Genomic DNA, 21,025 nt, shown 5'->3' with positions numbered 1-21,025 from the left:
TAGGAAAAACTAAAATTGGAAGAATTATAAAAACATGGCATGTTTTTACATGCAACTTTTTGGACTGTACCTGAAACATCTGAGCCAGGGGTCAGCAATTCCGGTCCTCAGGGTCGGTCGGCCATGTTTTAGGTCAACCCCGGTTCAACACAGCTGATTCAAATGATCAGCAAGGTATGAAGAAACTGGATCATTTGAACCAGGTGCACTGCAGCAGGTAGACATTGAAAACATGGAGGACAGCAGATCCTGCAGAAATGGTGACTCTGAGGTTTTCGAGAAGACACTTATTTTTTCCATTTATTTTGTTTACTCTAAAATGACTGCAACAAATAATTCCTGGAAACTTGACTTACGAGTGCAATAGGTTGGCGAGATATGAAGACGTGCTTCCATTCCCGTCCAAAAAGGGGGGCTGCATGGGTGCAGTTGAATATGAACAAAACCGGTGTGTTACCCGCCGAATTGGACATTAAGATTCAACAAGAAGCAGTCTCCGTGAGAGGTTACATTATGGCGGGCGGGAGGACGCGCGCACGCACACTTCCATACATGCACGCGCGCGCACGCACGCACACAGCTGGCGTGCCTGACGCTCCAGCGGAGAGCAGAAAAAGAGCCGGTCCGCTCCGAGCTCCGAGCTGCGCGTCTTTTTTTTCTTCTCTTCACCCCGTGATCATTAAAAGAACTTTACGGAGGTGAAACGCACAGTGCGGAAGAATAAGTCAATCGGTCGAAAGCGGTGGAAAAAAGAAGCAGCCTCAAGTCCCGGTCAAGCAGTGGAGCCGGGAGCCAAGGGGGAGCTATGCCATCTCCCGCAGAGTGGAGCCCAGTCCTCCTGCGTCGCGTGTCGGAGCTGCAGCATGGTGCCCCTCTCCGGACCCTGGACCCACCGCCTCGCCGCCGGGGGACCCCCGCGCCTCCTCCTCCTCTTCCTTGCGCTGCTGCTGCTCGGCGCCCTCTCGTCGCAGGAGCCGTGCACACTGCCACCGCCGTCGTGCCACATCCTCGCCCGGATCGGACACAGCGTGCGCCTCGGCGCGCTGCTGCCCGCCCGCCAGCCGGCCCGGATACAGAACGCGCTCAACCGCGCCCTAGCTAGCCTCCGGCACCAGAACGCCGCCGCAGCTGCAACCACCTCGGACTCCACCGCCACCTCCAGCACCCCGGGCAGCGGCAACCCGGCTCGGAGCCTCCCGCTGCTGCCCTACAACCTGAGCCTGGAAGTGCTGGCTCGCTCCCCGGCCGGATGGGACCCTGCGTCGCTGTCCCGCTGCGCCTGCCAGGAGCTGGTGGTGCGCGGGGTGAGCGCCGTGCTCGCCTTTCCGCGCTCCAGCGAGGAGCTCGTCCAGGTGGAGTTCCTCTCCTCTTTCCTGGAGACCCCCTTCATCTCCATCCTGGAGGACACGGAGCCCCTGGTCACTAAGGTGCGTGCGCGTGGGACCATGTTATTTGCATGCCACTCTGCTCCAAATTGGGTTTTTGTCTTTTGCTGTTTTTAGATGCTGATTATCTGAGAGAGTGCACTAAAATCAATGTGTTGTCGGAAATTGCAACACAAATAAGCACATCGACGACTAAAATCATTGAAAGCAATGATTTCCAACCGCTGTTCTAGAACCGAATGAGCCTCTTGCTGCGAAAATGATCTCTGTTCATTTATCTATGCCAGCGGCTTATACAGACATGCAGAACAATCAACTACCCGTCCACTAGATGGCAGAAGGCGCAATTGTCCACCTGTTGCCCTTTGAATGATAACCGAGTGGGCCCGTTTGTGAGGAAATTCAAAAGAACCTTTTATGACTTTGGAGATTTTTTTTTTCCAAATGTCAATGTGCCGTGGCTCAATGACGGGTTAGTGTATCCAAACTGATGAGATCAACTTCATGTCCTTTCATTGCCGGTTGAACCTGCAGGCACCTTCACATGCATTGTTAATATCTTCACTTTGCACTGAACTCTCAAGCCCCTCCAGCAGAAACCTCTTTATTTACCGTACTCTTATTATTCCGTCAAGCTCTCTCTGCAAAGTTTTAACTGTGCCTGTGTGTGTGAGCGAGTGAGATGAGGTGTTTAGCTTCCTCTCCCAGTAAATCACACCAACAGTTGAGATGGAGAAAGATTGACGCTGCGGTGTCGTGCGGCGCCTGCTTCCTGTCGCCGGGTGTGTACCAATATTTATGAGTTTGTGCTCGGATGTGCGTGTGTGCGCACAATTTATGGATAGGAGTCACTGGAAATGCCCAATACCTCCAAATGAACACTGGAATTTGCTGGGGAAAATACATATCTCAAAATTCAAACAAAACTTGGAATTCAAATTATCATTAGGCAAATCCTGCAAGACTTGTGCTTCTCAAGGCTTTGTAGCCGTTGTGTAAAAATATGTGGTGGCACTCCGGAAAAGTACCAGTGAGATAATCTAAAAAAAAAAGTAAGACCGATTGTCTCTCCGATTCGATTGAATCGACCAATATCTGTTTTGTAAGAGGCATTTTTAAAAAATCTGACACACTCCAAAGAAGAGGGAACACAAGCTGACAGCCAAAGCAATGAGAACGTCCGAAGATGAACTTCAGTCGTATCTGATTTCAATAACACTCACCTCAACGCGACGATGAGGTCACTTGGCGAGGGATGGAAGCGAGTGAGCGAGAGGGAGGGGGAGCGAGAGAGAGAGAGAGAAAGGTGGGAGGTGTGAGATGAGGAACACGGCGGCAAAGGGTGAGCCAAGACACAGCTGAGAGCTTCCTCCATGCAGCTGCAAGGAGGACTTTGAGCTCTGCGGGATTCTGGCACACAGCCGCAAGGCAAAAGAAACAACCATCACTCTTTCACTTTCTTTGCGCATCAGCCTTTTTTAGGCTTGTGGTTTTTTTAGGGGGGGGTGCAAAGTGTAGCACAGCATGTCTGCTTTGTCTGTGGACATCTGCCCTTTAGTTTGACAGCGCCCTCTGCTGTCTAGGGAAATTTCATGGCGCTCATGTTTTATGGATTTTGCCCCCCCCCCCAAAAAAGTTACAGCACTGCCACCATCGATGCAAATTTCGGTCCATTTTTTGGCGTTTTCGCATGATGTTTCAATTTCAAATCGGAAAGGCTGCAATTTTAAAAATCAAATAATTTTCCCTCACCTTATCGGGTAAACCGGGGAAGTCTCCAGAATAATCGCTTTGGGAATTTCCACCTAAACCCCAACCACACACACACACAAAATAAATAATCTCCAGAATTTCCATAACTCCTGGGACATTCTTGTCTTGCCCAAAGAAGCGAAAAAACAACAACTGTCTCTTCATTTTGGACCAGTTTGTGAAGGAGCAGATTTTTGGCAGACGGGATTGCTCTGTTTCCCTCTGCCACGGCGAGAACCCTGCAGATTGCAAATGGAATTACATTTGTGTCCTCCGTGTTTGTATTCAATCATGCAACAACAGGCGGCCTTGGCTTCTGTCGAGCAAACACACTCCGTTTGTGTGATCAGCCCCCCTGTTCACATCAACAACCGCTTTTATTTGGATGCTTATGAACTCCAAGCCATTTAAAGCAAACTTTGATCAAAAACAGGTTTTGCCCACCGGCAATGCAAGAACCAAAAAAAACACGTATTCGCCGCTAAGACACCACTTGCATTCCGATATTCATGAAGTGAAATTCAAATCACAAATTGGCTCCATCGTTGATAGATGCCAAGGTTGGAATTCTGCATGTTGAGTTATGTTTGTCGTTTTCTTCCACCATCACTCAAGAATCCCACGTGCAAACTTCTCGTTAATGTCAAAGCGGGACAAAGGCAGAAGAGGACAGCCGACCAAAAAGATGCTCGTCTCTCCTCAGCCTGTGAAAGGATGCATCCCGGCCTGCGAGCGATTTATTCCTCCCCTCCCCTCCTCTTTCTACTTAAGCTAATTAGAAGCAGTGTATGACCCCGAACTGTAAATCTCCGCTGTCTATCTTTTGACACAGAGGACGCGCTGGTGTTAAAAAGTGTGGAGGGGCGAGGCGGGGGGAACAGAATCAGGCTTTTTGAAATTCCCACTCCAGCAACGGGATGATATTTGATGTTAAAGCTGATGCAAGCTCTATTCATCACCACCCCCGAGTGAATGAAAGGGCTTTTGGAATCGACCTTCCCGGACGGTGCGTAAAGCGCGTGTCGCTTTAATGAAATAAATAAATAAATAAATAAAAGAATATCTTTGCAATCTCGCCGCTTTCGAGCGCGGCCTCGGCGAACACCTTTTGACTCGCCGATATTATCGCTAAAACCGTTTTGTGGTGGCGAGGCCGCGTCGGCACGCGGGGAGGGAGGGAGGAAAAAAGCTTCTTCCTGATTTGCAAAATGTGATTAAGCGGGAAGGCCGCTGCAGCAAGAATTCATTTTCACCGCCGAGCATTTGTTCTTTACCGTCTCTTTACGCCCACACTTGCATTTAATACTATTGAAATACATCCTTGAAATTCTTCACAAGGCTTCATTTCACACTCTTAATTTGCGTATTATTTGCCTTTGAGGCTGGTTGGCTGCGACTTTTGTTTGCACGCTACGTGGCAAATATCCTTTCCGTGATGTATTAATATTTCAGGCTGTGGTTTTATGTTATGAGCTAAGGGTGGTCAATCGACAATCTGAGCAGCCCTCGATTTATTTTGGGAAAGAAAAATGTTACTTCAGCAGAGTAGTTTTAAGTTGTAATAACAGTGTCGGCCACTAGATGACAAACATCGCTCAAGGATGCTGATTGATTAGCGTTTGGATGGACTAACTATGTTGCTTATTTGCTGTTGGGTGAGGCAAAGCCACTGGGCGGCCATTTTGTGTTGCCACTCCCTAACCCCGCCTAGCTTGGCGTTTTCACTTTATTTTCTGTCATTGTGCATGTTATTTTGAATCATAGCAGAAGTTGTAAGTGATAGTGGCAACGCAAGATGGCCACCTTCTGTGTGGGAGAAGCCATGCATGCATACAATGAGCTGCATTTGAGCAATTTTGCAAAAATGGAAAAAAAAAAAAAGAAGAGCACTAAGGTGATAAAAACAGAGTATGGCCCTGGATGCGATAAAACCCCCAAATGACTCCCCATCTCTGATTTAACCCGACGCCTTTCACCCAGCTGTAATTTATTTGAATGTAATAATTAGGACTTTTATCATTAATCTGGGAACTACTTTCCCTCTTGCGCGTCTCCCTCCATTCAGTCATCCTTTTATTATTATTACAGACTTTTTAATGACATGCCAGCACTAGTAAAATGAAAATTATTGAGGGAGGAAAAAAAAAAAATCCCTTGATTGAAATGACATTTTAATCCGTAGACCCCCGCAAAAAAAGACTCACACTCACACCCACGCACACACACACACACGTGTTGCATATCTGCGTGTAGCACACACGGCGCTGCTGCGCAGTGCTATGAGTGACTAAGCCTAATGAGGCTTTACAAGCCTGCTGCCTTTCACATTTTCTTTCAGATGAGGAGGGGATTTGCTCACCAGCCCAGTAAGCGCCCAGGAGTTGGAAGGAGGGTGGTAGGGGTGGGGGGGGTTAGAAGACCCCAAAACACGGGCCAGAGCCGGAGCCAAGTGACATTTTGTTCCAAGCTTGCCACTTAACTGCAAACAGCTCAGTGTCCACTCGTTTTCGGGTTTATTAGCGGCGTGGTGACAGTTCGGCGGCGTCTCGACAGCGTTAATGGTACAGCGCAGGGACGGCAGACAACGTATTGTGGGCCTGTCTGAAACCCTTAGTTTAATTTTCTCTGTTTATTTATACAGATTTTTGTTGCGGAGCATCTCTGGAGTCATTTCACACCATTTCATACTTTTGTATCCTGCTGTAAGCCGCAAGCAAACAGGGACCTAAATGGGAAGGAAGTGATGAGAGAACAAGGAGCACCTGAACACAAAAGTTAAAGGTCAACGCGATAACAAGACAGACATCGAGTACAACCAGGAAGACATGAAATAACATTTTAAATTAAAACCAAACTCAGATGGCTCGTGAAGCATGAAAAAAAAATAAACCAGATCTTAAAACTAATAAAAATTCAAAGTAAAGCCTACAAAACTTAATAAACAAAAATATAAGCTAATAAACATTGGCCCATTTATCGGTAATGCATATTTTTTGTATGCCAAAATTCTGCATCAGCCTCAAAAATCCAAACCTCACCTCTCGTTGATAAAGACCCATGAATAAATGAAGTAATTTTACTTCCACTTTTATCTCTTGTAGTTTTTTTATGGCAACGGCGATGCTTCTGATAACGTTAAAGTGTGCCATCTTAATTAAAAAATTGAGCGAGCAAAGTGTAAGCAAAAAAGGAAGGAAGAACTAAGGATTAAATCGTTTGGAACGAGCTGGGCAGGAAATGAGGGACGAGATGATGATGATGAAAACACAACAAGCGAAGGAACACACAACGCATGGATGGAGGAATCCCAACTCAGCGTGAGGAAATGAGGCATTATGAATCCACGTGAGGATTTGCGAGGGAGGAAATTATCACCGCAGTACACGGCAAGTAAAAGGATAGATAAGGAATAAGAAGGTGGATTAGCCAGCTCGGAAACCAGTAAAGACCTTATCACTTGATAAAGTCACGAGAAGGAGGGAGGGAAGGAGGGAAGGAGGGAGAAAGCCAAAGCATGAATGACAATATTGATGAAAGATTAAGTGTGGCCAGTCGTAAATCGACTTTTTCCCATGGAAAGAAATTTAGATACGGAATAATGTCAATTATTTCACAGCGTCTTTAGTCAAAATCGACCAAGGATCAAGAAGGACGTTTCGTTATGCGCTGCCTTGTGTAAATCTGTTGTATGCAAATTAGTCACTGCTTTTTAACTGTGACATGAAGGAACATATTGTTCTGTTGCAGGAACCAAAATCCTCCGCCGTGTGTCTCCTAGGCAGCTTCAAAAAGTGGCAATTACCAAATGGGGGGAAAATAGCACGGGAGTGCTTGAAAGCAACTTAAATTGCGTCTTCCTTGACCTGTTTGTCTTTAAAGTGGACATATTATGTTTTTTTTCCGCACAATTTGAAACCCTGGAGATTGGGGTTCAAATGGATTTACCTTCCCTCGTTTTGAAATTAGTTCGATCGCCAGTAGCATCAAAACATCTTGCTCAATTCTCAAGCAATTTTGTCCTTGGCCTGGTCATGCAAAAAAGTGGAAGGAATCAGCAAAGGGACCTCGCGCTTATCCAGAAAGAACGTCGACGACGGCTGGAAATTATCGCGGGAATTCCAGGACCTTTTTCCTTGCATTGGACTTTCATCCAAATGTGCCATTTAAAGGATTAGCGGCCGATAACCTGCCCGCTATCTTTACCAACAGCGCGCACATCCATGTGGACTTTGTGCTCTACTTCCCCCACATGCATCCGAGCACAATTCCCTTCCCGAGAAAACTCGTGTGCGTCCAAGCGAGGCGCAGCACGGGCGGCGGAGGCCAGCTGCTCCGTCGCGATAAGTGCTGCGAGCATCCCCGACTCCCAGAGGTCACAGGTCAGAGGCGAGCAGACGGGGAGGGTGGGACAGGTGATGGAGACATGTGCCGCGCCTGGAATTAAACAGATACCCGCAGATGGCGGCGTGCCCGCCGCCGCCGTGCCGCCAATGCCAAAAAAGACAGGTTAGCCCGAAGGGAAAAGCGGGAGAAATTCAAAAAGCAAGCCGTGCGGAAGAAGTACAACAGAACAATGTTTACTACCCACGTATGAAGACTGAGTCATCTGAATGCTCCCCCCCCTTAGTCCAAGGGAACATATGCGAGACTTGCTATAGGAGATGAAAGGACCACTGAACTACAGGGACGCAACTCGGCCACATCTGTAGCTTTGCCAGATGTTTCTCGGTGATGTCTCGGGGTTGAAGAGGAAGGATCTTGAAATGTGAGGAACCTCAAACATGAAAAGTGTAATATTTGACCCAAAGGTAACATATACACATTGAACAAAAGGGGTTCGAGGATTGACCCTTGAGGTACTCCATATGTAATGGCCGTTCACTCAGATTTGAAACTTGCAGTGAAAAAATTAATTCTTTCCTCAAAGTTAGGATCTGAAAGTCCTCCAGTCAACCCCAAAAGTCTCATCCTGAATAAAAAAAAAAAACATCTTAACCAGGCTCAACACCTGCTTTGGGCCAGTTCAGCATGAGTTAGGATAAGCAGTGTTGAAAAAAAAAATAGCATCTTAATTGTCTACAATACGATGACCCACTTTGGGAAACATCATTTGAGAAGCAACTGCTTTAAATGTCACCGACGTGGGTATAGTACAGATTTTCTTTCTGGGTTAATTGATATTAAGTGCATATATGACACCATAATTGGTGTCAATCGTAACACGTTGGAGTCAATTATTTCGTAATTGTCGACTACGCCATGAGCCGATTGGAAAAAAACTGTCAGAATTTCAGCTCGAATAAGCTAAAAGCAGATTTCTTTTCTGGGTAATTGGTATAAGTGTCCGGAGCACAAGCTAATTGGAGTCAAATCGTAATTGCTGTGAGTAGAATTTTAAACAAAAACACCAGGATATCATTTGGCACGGAATGGGAAAGATTTTCTTTCGGGGTCAGTTGGTCGAATTTTCGTAATTGTAAGTTTGTAATCGATGTCAACTGTCTTTCAATGGAAATGGAATCGATGGGATTTAAACAGAAATATTCACAGACGAAGAGCGAGTCCGGCCGTCCGTTCTCGAGCGCCCATTCTGATCAGCGTCGTGTGAGCTGAAGCCCACCCACCGTGAAAAATCCAATCTGATGTCATGTCAAACGTTAGAGACAGGCGGAATAACGCAAACAGACGATTACGCCCACGCACGCACGCGCTAGCTGAAGCATACAACAATAAAGTCAATGTCCACTTTATTTGGCATGCCACTCCAAACAAAAATGGCCGCCGCACTCTGAACTGGAGAGCAACTGATGAGAACGAATTACTGATTGTTAATCGTCTTGTTAATCGTTTAATCGGCCGGTATTAGCTCTTTTTGATGAGTACCACAGCCACCATGTGGTGAAGTTAATAATTTTGTTTACCACTCCAAATGAAGGCGACTAGCTTAATGCCCCGGCCACTTTCGAGATTTAATGAGTATTAAGAAAACCGAATAATAATAGAGGCCACCCCCTCGCATCCAGTCAGAGACAGATTTCAATCGACCTTCGCTGAGCCTTGAGATGAGCTCGGCAAGGCTCATTAAGACCGCTGCAAATTTAAGCGCAGCACCTTTAAGTAACTTGGAATAAACTCTGAAGAAATAGTCAATTGGAATAAAACCCTTGGGCTAGCTTTGGAGTTTTCGTGTTTGTGGCTTCAATCGCAACGATTCCAAAAGTTTGCAAATATTTTGTGTTGCGCCCGAATGGCAAGGGACCCCAGACGGCTCCAGGGACCGCAGTTTGAGAACCCCCTCATCTCCTGTGTGTCCTCGCACATAAGATAAATCAGAGCGGCAGAGACGAAGCACTAAAAGTGACAATGTGACATTCATACGCCCAACATCTTGGCGCGTAAACGCAATTTATCAGCCGCAGATGCGACGTTGGCAGATAGAAAATAAAATGGTGGCAAACACCAAAAGGAGGATTTAAGCCCAACGATGAGTAAGAGACAAAAGGAGTTGAAGACAAAAAGGAGACCATGGAAGTTATCTTTATTAGCTTTCACGGCCGAGGACAAACTGTCCTCCGGGTAGCGCTAAAGGCCGTTACACTTAATAATTCACCTTAACTCAGGTGAGCTAAAGTGAGTTTATCTTACTTGGTTTCTTTTAAACAAACAAAAAAAACGAGTGAAGAACTGCATGAATTACTTTAATGCAGGGGTCTCAAACTCGCGGCCCGCGGGCCAATTGCGGCCCTCAGGACAATGTTTTGCGGCCCCCTGCCTGAAATAAAATCTTTGTGTTAATGCGGCCCGCGCATTTTTTCTCACATGCATCTGGGGTTTTTATATTTTTAACACCTGTGGGCTCCCGTAGCTCAGGCTCGTGACAACAGAATTAGCGATTGGTCATCTGACCAAGATGGCGGCCGCATTTCTCGCCGCGCAGCACCCCCAGCGGGGTCTACCCTTTTATTATGTCTATGATTGCGAACGCGCGACAATGTGACCGGATGCGGAAGCGCCGAAAAACACCGAAACTGAAACGCGACAGTGACATCAAGTAGAACTAAATAATATTACAAAAGCCCCAAACATGTCTTGTTCAAAGCCTGCAGTGAAGAGAAAGGTTGGTGATGAGCACAGACAATTTCAGGAGAAGTTGGAAGTGCAATATTTCTTTGTTGAGCACAGGGGCATCCCGACGTGTCTTATTTGCACAGAGAAAGTTGCAGTGCACAAAGAATACAACTTGAGACGTCATTACACAACTAGACATGCTGAGGAGTATGAGAAATACCTCCCTTAAGCCAAATGTGGCTCGGCTATGCAAGAGGAAGCGCTGCCAGGTCTCTAGCAGTAAGAAGTAGGCAGAAGAAGCCATGTTCATAACAGTTTATGTTCAATGTTCCATTCATGTTCAGAAAGTTACAGGTTAAAGAGCTGTTAATACAGACATTTGAATCTGAATAATAATTACATTTCTCTAGTCAGCAACTATATTTGGTTTATTCAGTCTTCTATATCTGCTGAATTATTATTATCATTTTATTTCTTACTGATTAATTTTTTTCTTATGAGTTGTTAATTTATTTAAATTTTCTAAGACAAAAAAGGATGAATAAACAAAGACATTTGATAACACTGGAATGTTTTTGTAAAAGCTTTTCTTGTGAAACACCTGCTGCGGCCCAGCCTCACCCAGAATCTACGTCCAGCGGCCCCTGGGTAAATTGAGTTTGAGACCCCTGCTTTAATGCATCAGACAATAAGATTTATTTGACTTAGCCAGCGCTGGGCGAGAACGCAACAAATCACTGAGGAGCATTTAGCTACACAAAGCAATATGAGTGTATTGAGCAAACACAAGAATCAATCACATATTAAGTACGAGGAGGCGAAAAAAGATTTGCGCAATAGAAGCAACAAGCATTTTCATTCTTGCGTTTCAGACTGTCCGATTTTGCTCATTGAGCACGGTGGAGCAGAAAGGCATAGGGAGGGCTCCACCGCTGTGGGCGTGGTCAGAGTCAACTTCAATCACGCCCAATCGAAATAATTTCTTTTCAATCTAGTGAGCTTTCGGGAGACAAGAAAACCAGAACAGATTGATTCGGTGACCAGGAATGAAATGACGTGGACGAATGAGAGTGTTTGTAGACATCTTCCAGGAGACCTGTCCTATAAATGTACTTTGTGCCTCTCTGCATGCAAAGTGAGTCCTTATCCAGATACTATTTTGGACAGTTTTATGGCCCTTTTATGATGCTTGGGTAAACATGAAAACCCTGACTAAAAGAGACAGAAATACTCGACTTTGTCTCCAGGTAAAGTCCAGGCATAACTTAAATCTCAATTTAAAAAAAAAAATAATACCCCAACAGAAGGACTGGATTAAAGTAAAGCTCAAAGGAAGGGTACCAACTGTTATCTGGTGAACGTGATGCTCCCCAGCATCTTGAGGAAAGACTTTGAGGAAGGTCCTTTTCTGTTCCTGCCAGGTCCCAAGAGGAACGCTTGTGTCTGACCGTGGCGGAACAGCGTGAAAATCTCGTAAAATATCATCCCTGAAGACACGACGCTCCTAAAAGTGTTTATCCGCAGACTGTGGGTCGTGAAAGCAAATTTCAAAAAACATCACCACTAGGACGGGATTAAAGCAAAATTCAACACGGGGAAAGAAGACCAGAAAAAATCGAGACCCGGTATCTCCACCGTCCAACATAACAACAACGTTCAAGACGGATGAAGCTAAACACTTTGGAGTGGAAGCTTTTTAAGGGTTAGGGACTCCGATAAACACTTGATTTTCAATTTACTCTCGGGCAGACTCAAGTAAAACTCAACAAAAGCCTCCAAACAAAGCGCCATCACCAAAAAGGATGAGATTAAAGCAAAAGCTCGACACAGGTGGAAGCACACGAGGGAGCCTGCGAGACGGGAACTCGACGGAGAGGCCGACCGAAACCGAGCGCTGGCGACGGTGGCTGATTAAATTGAAGAGAGGCAGATGAAACGAATTAACTTTGAACACAGACATGAGTGGGAGGAACCCTCGCAAATAATCAAACAGAGCCTAATTTACCTGCAAAATCATTTTTTGGGTGTTGGTGTTGGGTCGTACGTCACGGGAGAGCTTTGTCGTTAAAATATTTGATTCCGAGTGGAAATAACTTTCAAAAGATTTTGGAAAATTTCCAATTTTATTCTTGAAGTGGGTCACATCTGGCTGGACCATAGTTCCTGAGAACCACCCATATGAGAGCCAAGGCAGGTTTTTGGCAATGTGACCATTTTGGTGGCTATATAAAGAGCTTCTTTCCTCAAGGGTTCAAATGGCCGCTAGCTTGCAGCAGTCTGGCTTAAAAGGTCCCTCCCCGCCTTCGCCTTTGTCACACTCAATCAGACGGTTTTGACCGGAGCGGTCGCCACCCGCTGGTTGTCGGCCAAAGGCTTTTCCCAGCAGCGCCCCGATACTCTGCCAGTTCTCGCTGTTCATGTTTTATCGTCGATATTTTTGATTTGAATATTTTTTCTCTGGCTCTGCTTATTTTCCAAAGTGGAATGGTCCTCCCCGTTGGGTTGCAATGGAAATCTCGGTTGGAGTCTGGCGGATGTTAGAGCCCGTGTCTTTTCACTTTGCATTTCTTTTTCTTATTCGCCTAAGTTGAACAAGATATCGAAGGACAGTTGTTGCACATGAGCGAAAATATATTCTGACTTGACTTTTTTGGGCGATAAGCCAGGCAAGCCTCATAACAAATGGATCACCTCGGTACCTGAACACTGTATTATTTAATAGCATGGCGAAAATCATGCTTTGGTACCCGCCAGCGGTTGAAATGATGAAATCGACACGTCAACTTGACCGTTCTAGTTTGAGGTCGATTAATCGGCAGTGGAGTTTTAACGACAACACGGACGCTATCAGTTTTTTTTTTTTCTGTCTCCTAATCTTATTATGACTTGGCTGTTTTGCTGAATAGCTCAGGTCCTTTTTATTCCAAAACATCCCTGATGCAGCTTGACAGCGAGGTCGATGGCCGCGTCGCCGGCATGCAAACTCCAATCGATAAACTAAGTATACCCCAAAAGCTCAGTGTTGACGAATGTGTCAACTTTCTGCCATCGTTTAATTGTTCCCAATGTGGCTTTTGACCCGTGCTTCCAATTGTCGTCTAAAAAAAAATATATAATTTCACTGGCATCTGCCGGCTGTAGGTCGCACAGTTCGACCTGCACACCGGCAAGTGTTAATTCCTTTGCTGGCACTTTAAAGGATGAAATATTGATCTTGGCTTGGACAACTTATTTTCCCGCTTTGTGTAAATCACCTCGAGATTGACAGGCTCCCTAGACTAGTTGCTGTCTGTTTCCATTGACCGTGACTTGATCAGACCCATTTACTTACAGACACTAAAAAAGTACTTTTTTTTTCTTGTTTGACCGGTTATTATATGCAATACTGGTTTTGATAACTAAAAAAAAAATCTCTGCCCACTAGGTAGTTTTCCAAATTTAAATCGCAATGTGTAACCTTTTGAGCTATGGAATATACACAAACGGTGGAGCAACACATGTAGACAGGCAAAATAATTGCACTCAGTCAGGTTTTCTTTATCTTCTGCAAAGAACCAGCAAGATTTAAAGCCGTGAATCCTTCTCGGAGCGAACAGCATCAAATATTTCTCTAAAATAAAAGCCATAGTTGGATAAACATCTTCTCTTGCTCAATTGTCATTGTTTTGAAAGTATAATAGCAACAAATTTGAATGTTGTCGCGTCTCACCAGTGGATGATTTCCCGCCCCCCTCGGCCCAAATGACGGAGCTGCATTTTTTTTCCCCCCTTATGATTGCATGTCTGCGATTGAGCGCGCCTAAGTGATTAGTTTTGCCACCGTGCACGCTACTCGCATGGAGGCTTATTATCAACGGGAAGGCGGGGGAGGCGTACACGGTGGTTTCCAGGCATTCAGTCCTCTGGCTATTTAATTACGAGGGCGGCGGGGCCCCCCCGGGGGGGCCGGCATGCCTACAGCTGCTCGCTAACAAAGTCCTCGGATTGATCGGAAGCTCTTCAAGATGGCCGCTGTTTTGCCTGGCGCAACAAAACGTCCGCATCACGAGCCAATAGGTGCTCACGAGGACAATGGTAACAAAAGGGAAAAGAAACTTTGCCAAAGTGTTGTCGTATTGAGGGAAGCATTTGCATAAATGGGTATTAAACCACGAGCCAGTGGACAGAAGCGATGGCTCAAGTAGATAAGACTTCCTTTTTCCCTCCCCTACCCGGCGAGCTGTTTATTGCTTTCGGCGAAGATTAAAACGTCCCCTGAATTGTTAAGCGCAGGGACGATATGCCCGTACGTCTGTATTTATTTACGTTTCTCGTACCGACGGATAAGTTCTGTCGTCTCCCTTGACGACAGAAGCGGATGATCCGACTTTAGGCTCCGCCCCCGACTGCTCAGCAACCACCTGCAGAGATATCCCAGCACATTTCTAAAAATATCTGTTTGTTCGATCGCCCGCATCTTGGATCCAAAGCAGACATCTCCCGTCTCTTTACTTATGTTGCAGCGTGACAACTCAATGATCCTGTCCTCCACCTGTGAGGCTTTTTGGGATGGGATGAACCGTGGGGAAGGAAGACGTGGATTAAAAGTTGACAGAGATTCCACCGCCTCATCTTTCATTTTAATGTCTTCTATCAAGTGTCCTTGAAAGGCGCTTTGACTCTGATCATTCGCTTTGATTCGGACGCCAAGGCCGCGATACCTTTTAAGTGCCTCGTCTCGTTCGCGACTCTGTTCCGTTTGACTTTTAACAACGTGGACCGAGCGAGCGCTGGCGTCTGTTTACAAGCGGCGTCCTGTCCCCGCACGGCCGCAAACACATCATTTTGGGGGTTTTGTCGTTTACGACCTCAAACGATTTGATTCCGCTAGTCTTTCCGAGTCTTGAGCGTTTTCCCCACCAACAAACAATTATTTGCCGCTTTATTGTTGTTCACCTGCTGTGCTTGTATTTAGTTCTAATATATTTATTTTCTCCGAGGGCAGGGTGTCTTTCACTGTCAAACCCAGAGATGTTGGAAAGTTATTTGGACGATTGAACGGGCACGACTTCAGCACGATTGACTCTGCGAACGGTGAACGGCACCGAGCGCCATATTTGGTCATGGCAGGCATCCAACAGCGACGTCACTTTGAATTGAATTCATCCCTGTGGGCCAGCCGCATTCTTTCAATCTTTAGCCTGTTGTTTATCTGAGCCTCTGCTCTAATTTGCATGTTACAAAAGAAGTCACATTCTTTCAGCTTGTTGCTGATCTCTGTGGAACGTCACCAAATGGTCCAAGGCAAAGCTATTCAGTCGTGCAATCGTGACCGAGGCAGACCCGCCGCAGGTGCATTTGGAGAAAAGCCACAAGCTGAATATGTTTTCATTCCCCATGAGGTCACCTTTTTTGGAAAGGATTTTTTTTTCACAAAAGCACAACTGGTAAGGAATTAGGCTATTGGAGCTTTTTATAAAGGGTAAATCAAATGGTGGAGAGAATTATTATTATTTTTTGTCACGTTTCCAAGGCTGCTTTTTGTGTTGACTCCGATTCTGATTAAGAAGAGCTTGACGCTTGCTTGAGGGAAAAATGGCCTCCACTAAGATTAGCCTCATTGTTCAGTTGAGAAGCGATTAGGGAATGAATGAGTGAGTCAACGTGCGACGACGGAGTGTGAAAAATGAAGAAAGCTGACTTGATTGATTTTATTGGACCAATAGTGTGTTTTCTAGAAAAATCCAAAGCTTGTGGAAGTGGCAGCTGTCAATACTCTTAGTCACGTTCTCCAAACGTGACCTTGAAAAGGTCTCTTGCAGATCGGAAACGTACCAATCCTTCAGGTTGTCCCAAACAGCGCCAGTCGTGTCGTGCGCACGGGGAGGGCCATCAAAACTACAGCGACGAGCGTAGACCATAAAGTGTGGTCTAAATGTGCTTCATTAGAGGCACACAGACCATTAAATAAGGAATGGAATTGCCGACGGGAGCCAGTGGACCGATGCCAAGGCTACCTGCATTCTAATATAGCGTTTGGATCCGGCCGTAACGAGCTTTCCAGTCAGAGTCCCGTTAAAGTGTATTACCAGCGCGCTCATTTCGCTCTCGATATGCTACTTTAAATTTAAGTTAGCTTAACGGATCGGGTGGGTTGTCTGTTCTCCGCTGTCCTTCCTTGCAGGCGTATTTACTCTCCGACGTCGGGATTAGAAACATAATCATTCTCGTAATAATTACTTGACCTTTAGCCACGGTAGTTGTTAGCTAAGTTTAAATATACTGCTATCAGCATATCGGTAAGGTAAGCTGGGCTACGCTGTGTTTGTTTACGGGGTAAAGCAAGAAGCGCTCCCACTGCCCGCTGAAATATTTTGTGCGGAAAGACACCACACTTAATTAATAATTGAAACCATGGTGGCTATCCAACCAACACTTATAGCATGTTGGGTTAGCATTATCTTGGCTGATGGGAAAACCAGGGAGGCTTGGTTATGACTTGGCAAGTTTGGCATACAGAGAGTTTTCGCTACTTGCGGAGGTTAGAGACCATACTTCCCGTCTTACTAGCTAGCTAGCTAGCAATACAAGCGCTCTCTTCCTTTTGGAAGGTGAGCAATGTCATCTTTCCAGATTTCCTGGCCGAGCACAGTGGGCCCGCTTCCAGACTCATTCCCATCTTTCTTCTCCCTTATCAAGCCATGTCCTCTTTTGTTGTTACTCCATTCTCCTCGCGCTCTCGCGCCTGCCTGCTATTCAGTTTTTTTCTGGTGTTTGTTTTATAGCGCTCGCCCTCTCTCGTTTGCTATTATCGCTTCGCCGCCGCTCATTTCCCCACCTGCATGGGACGGCTGCTGAGAGCCAGCGAAGAGCCGGCCGCGGATAATGCGCCCTCTTTTCCCAGAGTAATGTAGCCACACCGTGACAGGCCGGGAAATGGAAATCACTGTTCACGGTCGTGCGCTTGATTCTCTTTGGTTCTCCTTTAGTGTTCCTGCTTAGCATTTATGACACACTGCTGCGGGACTATTTTTAGTTCCTGTAAAAAGATGACCACCGCACGTACACACGAGCAGAGCATCTCTATTGTGACTGCGGATAAGATCGGGTCAATTTTCTTTCCAAGGTGGAAATCTGTTTTCTGCCTCTGCCATTGTGGTTTTTATGATTATTGTTGTGATATTATGTACTTCAACGAGGCCTCGGGGAAGTTGCTTTTGCTGCCGTATTCACGGGGATGTGCAACAGTGACACCTACAGGAGTGGAGGGTTTGGACACCTTAACATTTGGCATTCTGGTTTGGATTGGGAGGTTAGACTTTAGGACCGGAATGTCGTTATTTGCTAAAACCTGTTACTCTTGTTTGTCGAATAAGACGAAGGAGCCGATCTCCTGGTTCCTTCTTTTTCCTGTTGTTTTCTATCCTGCTGAGCAAACGGATCGGTACAGAGGCAGCCAGGCATCGACCGCCTTATGTTCAATAATGAAAGATGTGTGAAGTTCTCCCGGCTATCTTTCAGAATTCCATCTTGGGTCCACATGTCTTTCCAGACTCCCTCTTAGCTCAGACGCTTAATCTGATTCTAAGCGTGCTTCCAAATGCTTCCGACCTCCCAGACGTATCCCCCACCTGCCAGCGACGCCCCTCTTCTTCCTCCTTCTCGGCTTTTTAAACATGAGGACACGCTCGGGCAAGACATTGATTCTCTGCCTCCTTCTCCAAACCTGACGGATGGCCCAAAGCATCTCCCGTAGCTTCCCCGTACTCCCCCCTCTGAGCTGACGGCCTCCTTACAAATGTCAGCTTGTGGTAGCGCCCGGGAGACTGTAAGGCTGCTGTTGGCGTGCATGGAGTGTAATGCAAAGATTGCAGACGAGAGGCGGGTCTCACTTTGTCAGAATGCTCCACTCCAAGAAATGTGAGCGACGGGAGCAAGTGGTCCGACAACATCATAACATGCTGCATCATCTTGATGTTTGAGTGTTTGGCTCCGATGTGAAACGCCTCGCGACAAATCAAAACCTTCTTTTCCAGACTACAGCCACAAATCGACTTTGGGAATGCTCGGCCTATATCACGGCTCACCGATCGCAAATTTACAATGTTTGCTTGGGTGAAGGACTTGAACTATAAAGCAAATGTTTTTGTGTGTGTGGTCTCGCTATAGCGCCACTTTTCAATTACCAATGGGATAAGTAGAAGCATCAAAAATATCATCGCTAAACATATGTTAGCCCCTATGCTAACAAGGCTAATTTGCTGTTTTCTACGTGATAATAACAAGCTGACAGGCAGATTAGTGTACTATTGACAATGACTCGAAAGTAAGCCATTCTTGATACCCAAACGGTCGGTTTTGGTTGCGGAACGAGTCGACCGGCACGACGGGGCGTCCAATTTCACGCGTGTGACAGAAAAAAAAAAAAGCAAGCTTGAAAAGAAACGCGAGAAGAGCGTATAATCGCTAACATAATAGCAGCTCGTGCGTGCTCATGCATATTAGAAGCAGTCTTGGCATAATCTGCTGCTGCTTTGGCAACTGCGCACACACTTTTATTGTACACGCATCTCCCTATTTATTATTTTGATACATTTCATTTTTTGGGGAGCGTATACGATTAATAATTCATCTCTTTTGGAAGCCTGTAAACAGAATCTCGGGAGATTAATGGCGAATGCAACCCACTTCCTTCCTGGACCATCTCCCATCATGCACCTGTTCCCCGTTTACGATGCCGGGGGGGGGGGGGGGGGGGACGTCCGGCCATCTCGCGTGACCTACAGCCGAGTTAATTAAACAGCACGCGTTAATCACAGCGGGGTCGTTAATCTGGATGTGATTATCTATGATATTTTCTGAGTGATGTGGTCCTCCTTAGCCGAGAGGACTCGCACACACACACATGCGCGCACTCCTGCCGCGAAGCTAATTTACATTTGCTGACAAGTCGGCGCTCGCCGCTCTTTGATGCCCTTTACATGTTTCACTCAGCATCAATCAACGTTTACAATGGTAGCTCTTCATTTTCGATTGCCGGCGAAACATGGCTTGTGATAAAGAACCACTGCTTGGGGAGGGGCGTTCACAGATTGCCTATCATTACTCTTCATTTTGTCAGAAGCGTGCGGGGTCAAATGTCACCGGGCAACTGAAATGTCATACAGACGATATTGCTCGCGAATAATACAAGAAACTAATTAATAGACAATATGAAGCCTCAAGGCAGATGATTACATTCTCAATTCTGGAAAGGAGACCACCTCAGGTACGAACACGAGCGCTTACACCGTGCCGAGTGGCTGGTACCGGTTTTGGCTTGCTTTTGCGTGCAGTCAACATCCAGCGGCTGATAAGCTTCTATCTAATCCCTTTATTTAGCAGCGGAATGGCAACGGCTTCCTCCCAGCTCTATATGGGCCACCCTTTGCGCCTGTGTTGATGATAACACCAAGTTATTTCCCACCACTATGAACTCCTCCAATTATACCCTCTGGCTAGAAGCCTTTAATAGCAGATAAGTGATTAGGACCTAATGCAGAGATTTGCCCCATTTACTTGATACCGCAATTAATAGGCAAGCGGAGGTACCGGAAAGTCAGATTAGAGACTTAATTTTCCTCGGATCCCAAAGGGAGGCGGCCAAATGGACAATGATGGTGTTGTGATTACATTTCTGCAGAAATAGAGGGGGGTCTTCATTTATCATCGGGGGTCGTCCAACTTTCCCACTTGGAATTGCATCTATCTGATGGTATTTTTGGTAGAGCTGTTTTTCCAATCGATATTCCAGACTCCAAAGAGGCAGTTAACTTATCGGCATCACGTTGTTGTTGTTGTTGTTAAGCTACTTAAAGCAGACATATTGTGCAGCTAGCTGGGCAGCTAGCGAATGACTTCAGAATATATTTGTGACATGCTTTCCTCAAAATACCCCAAGGATCAAGAAGAATGTGCAAAAAAAATTTCATCTTATTTCTTGCTATAGTTACACCCCATCAACTACTCGCCCTATACAATGAGTCGTGACTTTGTTACCATGACAACACGGGGCAAAGAACTTGCTTAAACAGAATGGCCTGTCTGCCCTAGCGTAAAGGAACTGAAAGTTCTTTTGTAAAAGAAAAACAAAATTTTAATCATGAATAAAAATAGATTCTTGCTATTAGCGGGGAAATGGGGATCAGGCTGATTAACATGTGTCCACATAGATGAATATCATTCATTATATTAACATATAAAGATGATTTGAGCAAATTTGTATTCAGAACCTTGCATCAAAGTGGTTCGCATTAATCAGTACTCAAGAAGTAGCTTTCAGTTTCCAAAAGTTTATGGACACCTGGTCTGAACAATGACATTGTTTTAAAAAAATTTAAGTGACACCCAATTGTGTGACCTACATTTTAGCTTAGCTTATCTTAGTTTAGATTTGCTAACACAAACTTTAGATACGATTGCAACAAACTGCACCAGTATATAAAAAAAAAAAAATTGAAAACAAGAAGCTTCCAGCATTCAATCATGAGTTTGTTTTCAATTCAGGTGCTCCCAACATTAATAAAACAATGGCGCCCTTTACTTTTTGCATAAATTCGCACTTGCTGCTTTGTTAAGGTAGAGAGTGCGCTGTAAACAATTCGATTAGACCTCAGTGAGTGAGATCAGTCATCAAAATGACTAATGACACTTTGAGAAGAAGGCACGGCCTCACGGGCTACGCTAAGTGCATTTTTTTTACTGGCGGGAGTCATCATAATTTTGTTTTTTTGTCAAGCTAATTCCCCACGAGTATGCTAAATATGGCATTTTGAATCTCACACACAAACATAAAAACTGTT

General features: G+C 45.5%; 1 protein-coding gene across 1 annotated transcript in view; it reads left to right on the top strand.

Annotated features, from left to right (window-relative positions):
• Positions 1 to 863: 863 nt before the first annotated feature.
• The window catches only part of grin3ba (glutamate receptor, ionotropic, N-methyl-D-aspartate 3Ba), a 45,708-nt gene continuing 25,546 nt past the window's right edge, over positions 864 to 21,025 (top strand). Inside the window, exon 1 of the mRNA XM_061301949.1 lies at positions 864 to 1,427. Within this exon, the coding sequence (XP_061157933.1) occupies positions 864 to 1,427 (564 nt within the window). The remainder of the gene's footprint in view (positions 1,428 to 21,025) is intronic.

Source organism: Syngnathus typhle, linkage group LG16 (assembly GCF_033458585.1).
Source record: "Syngnathus typhle isolate RoL2023-S1 ecotype Sweden linkage group LG16, RoL_Styp_1.0, whole genome shotgun sequence".
Taxonomy (NCBI): domain Eukaryota; kingdom Metazoa; phylum Chordata; class Actinopteri; order Syngnathiformes; family Syngnathidae; genus Syngnathus; species Syngnathus typhle.
Note: the sequence above shows the minus strand (reverse complement) of the source record. Positions and strands in the feature narration are given on the sequence as shown.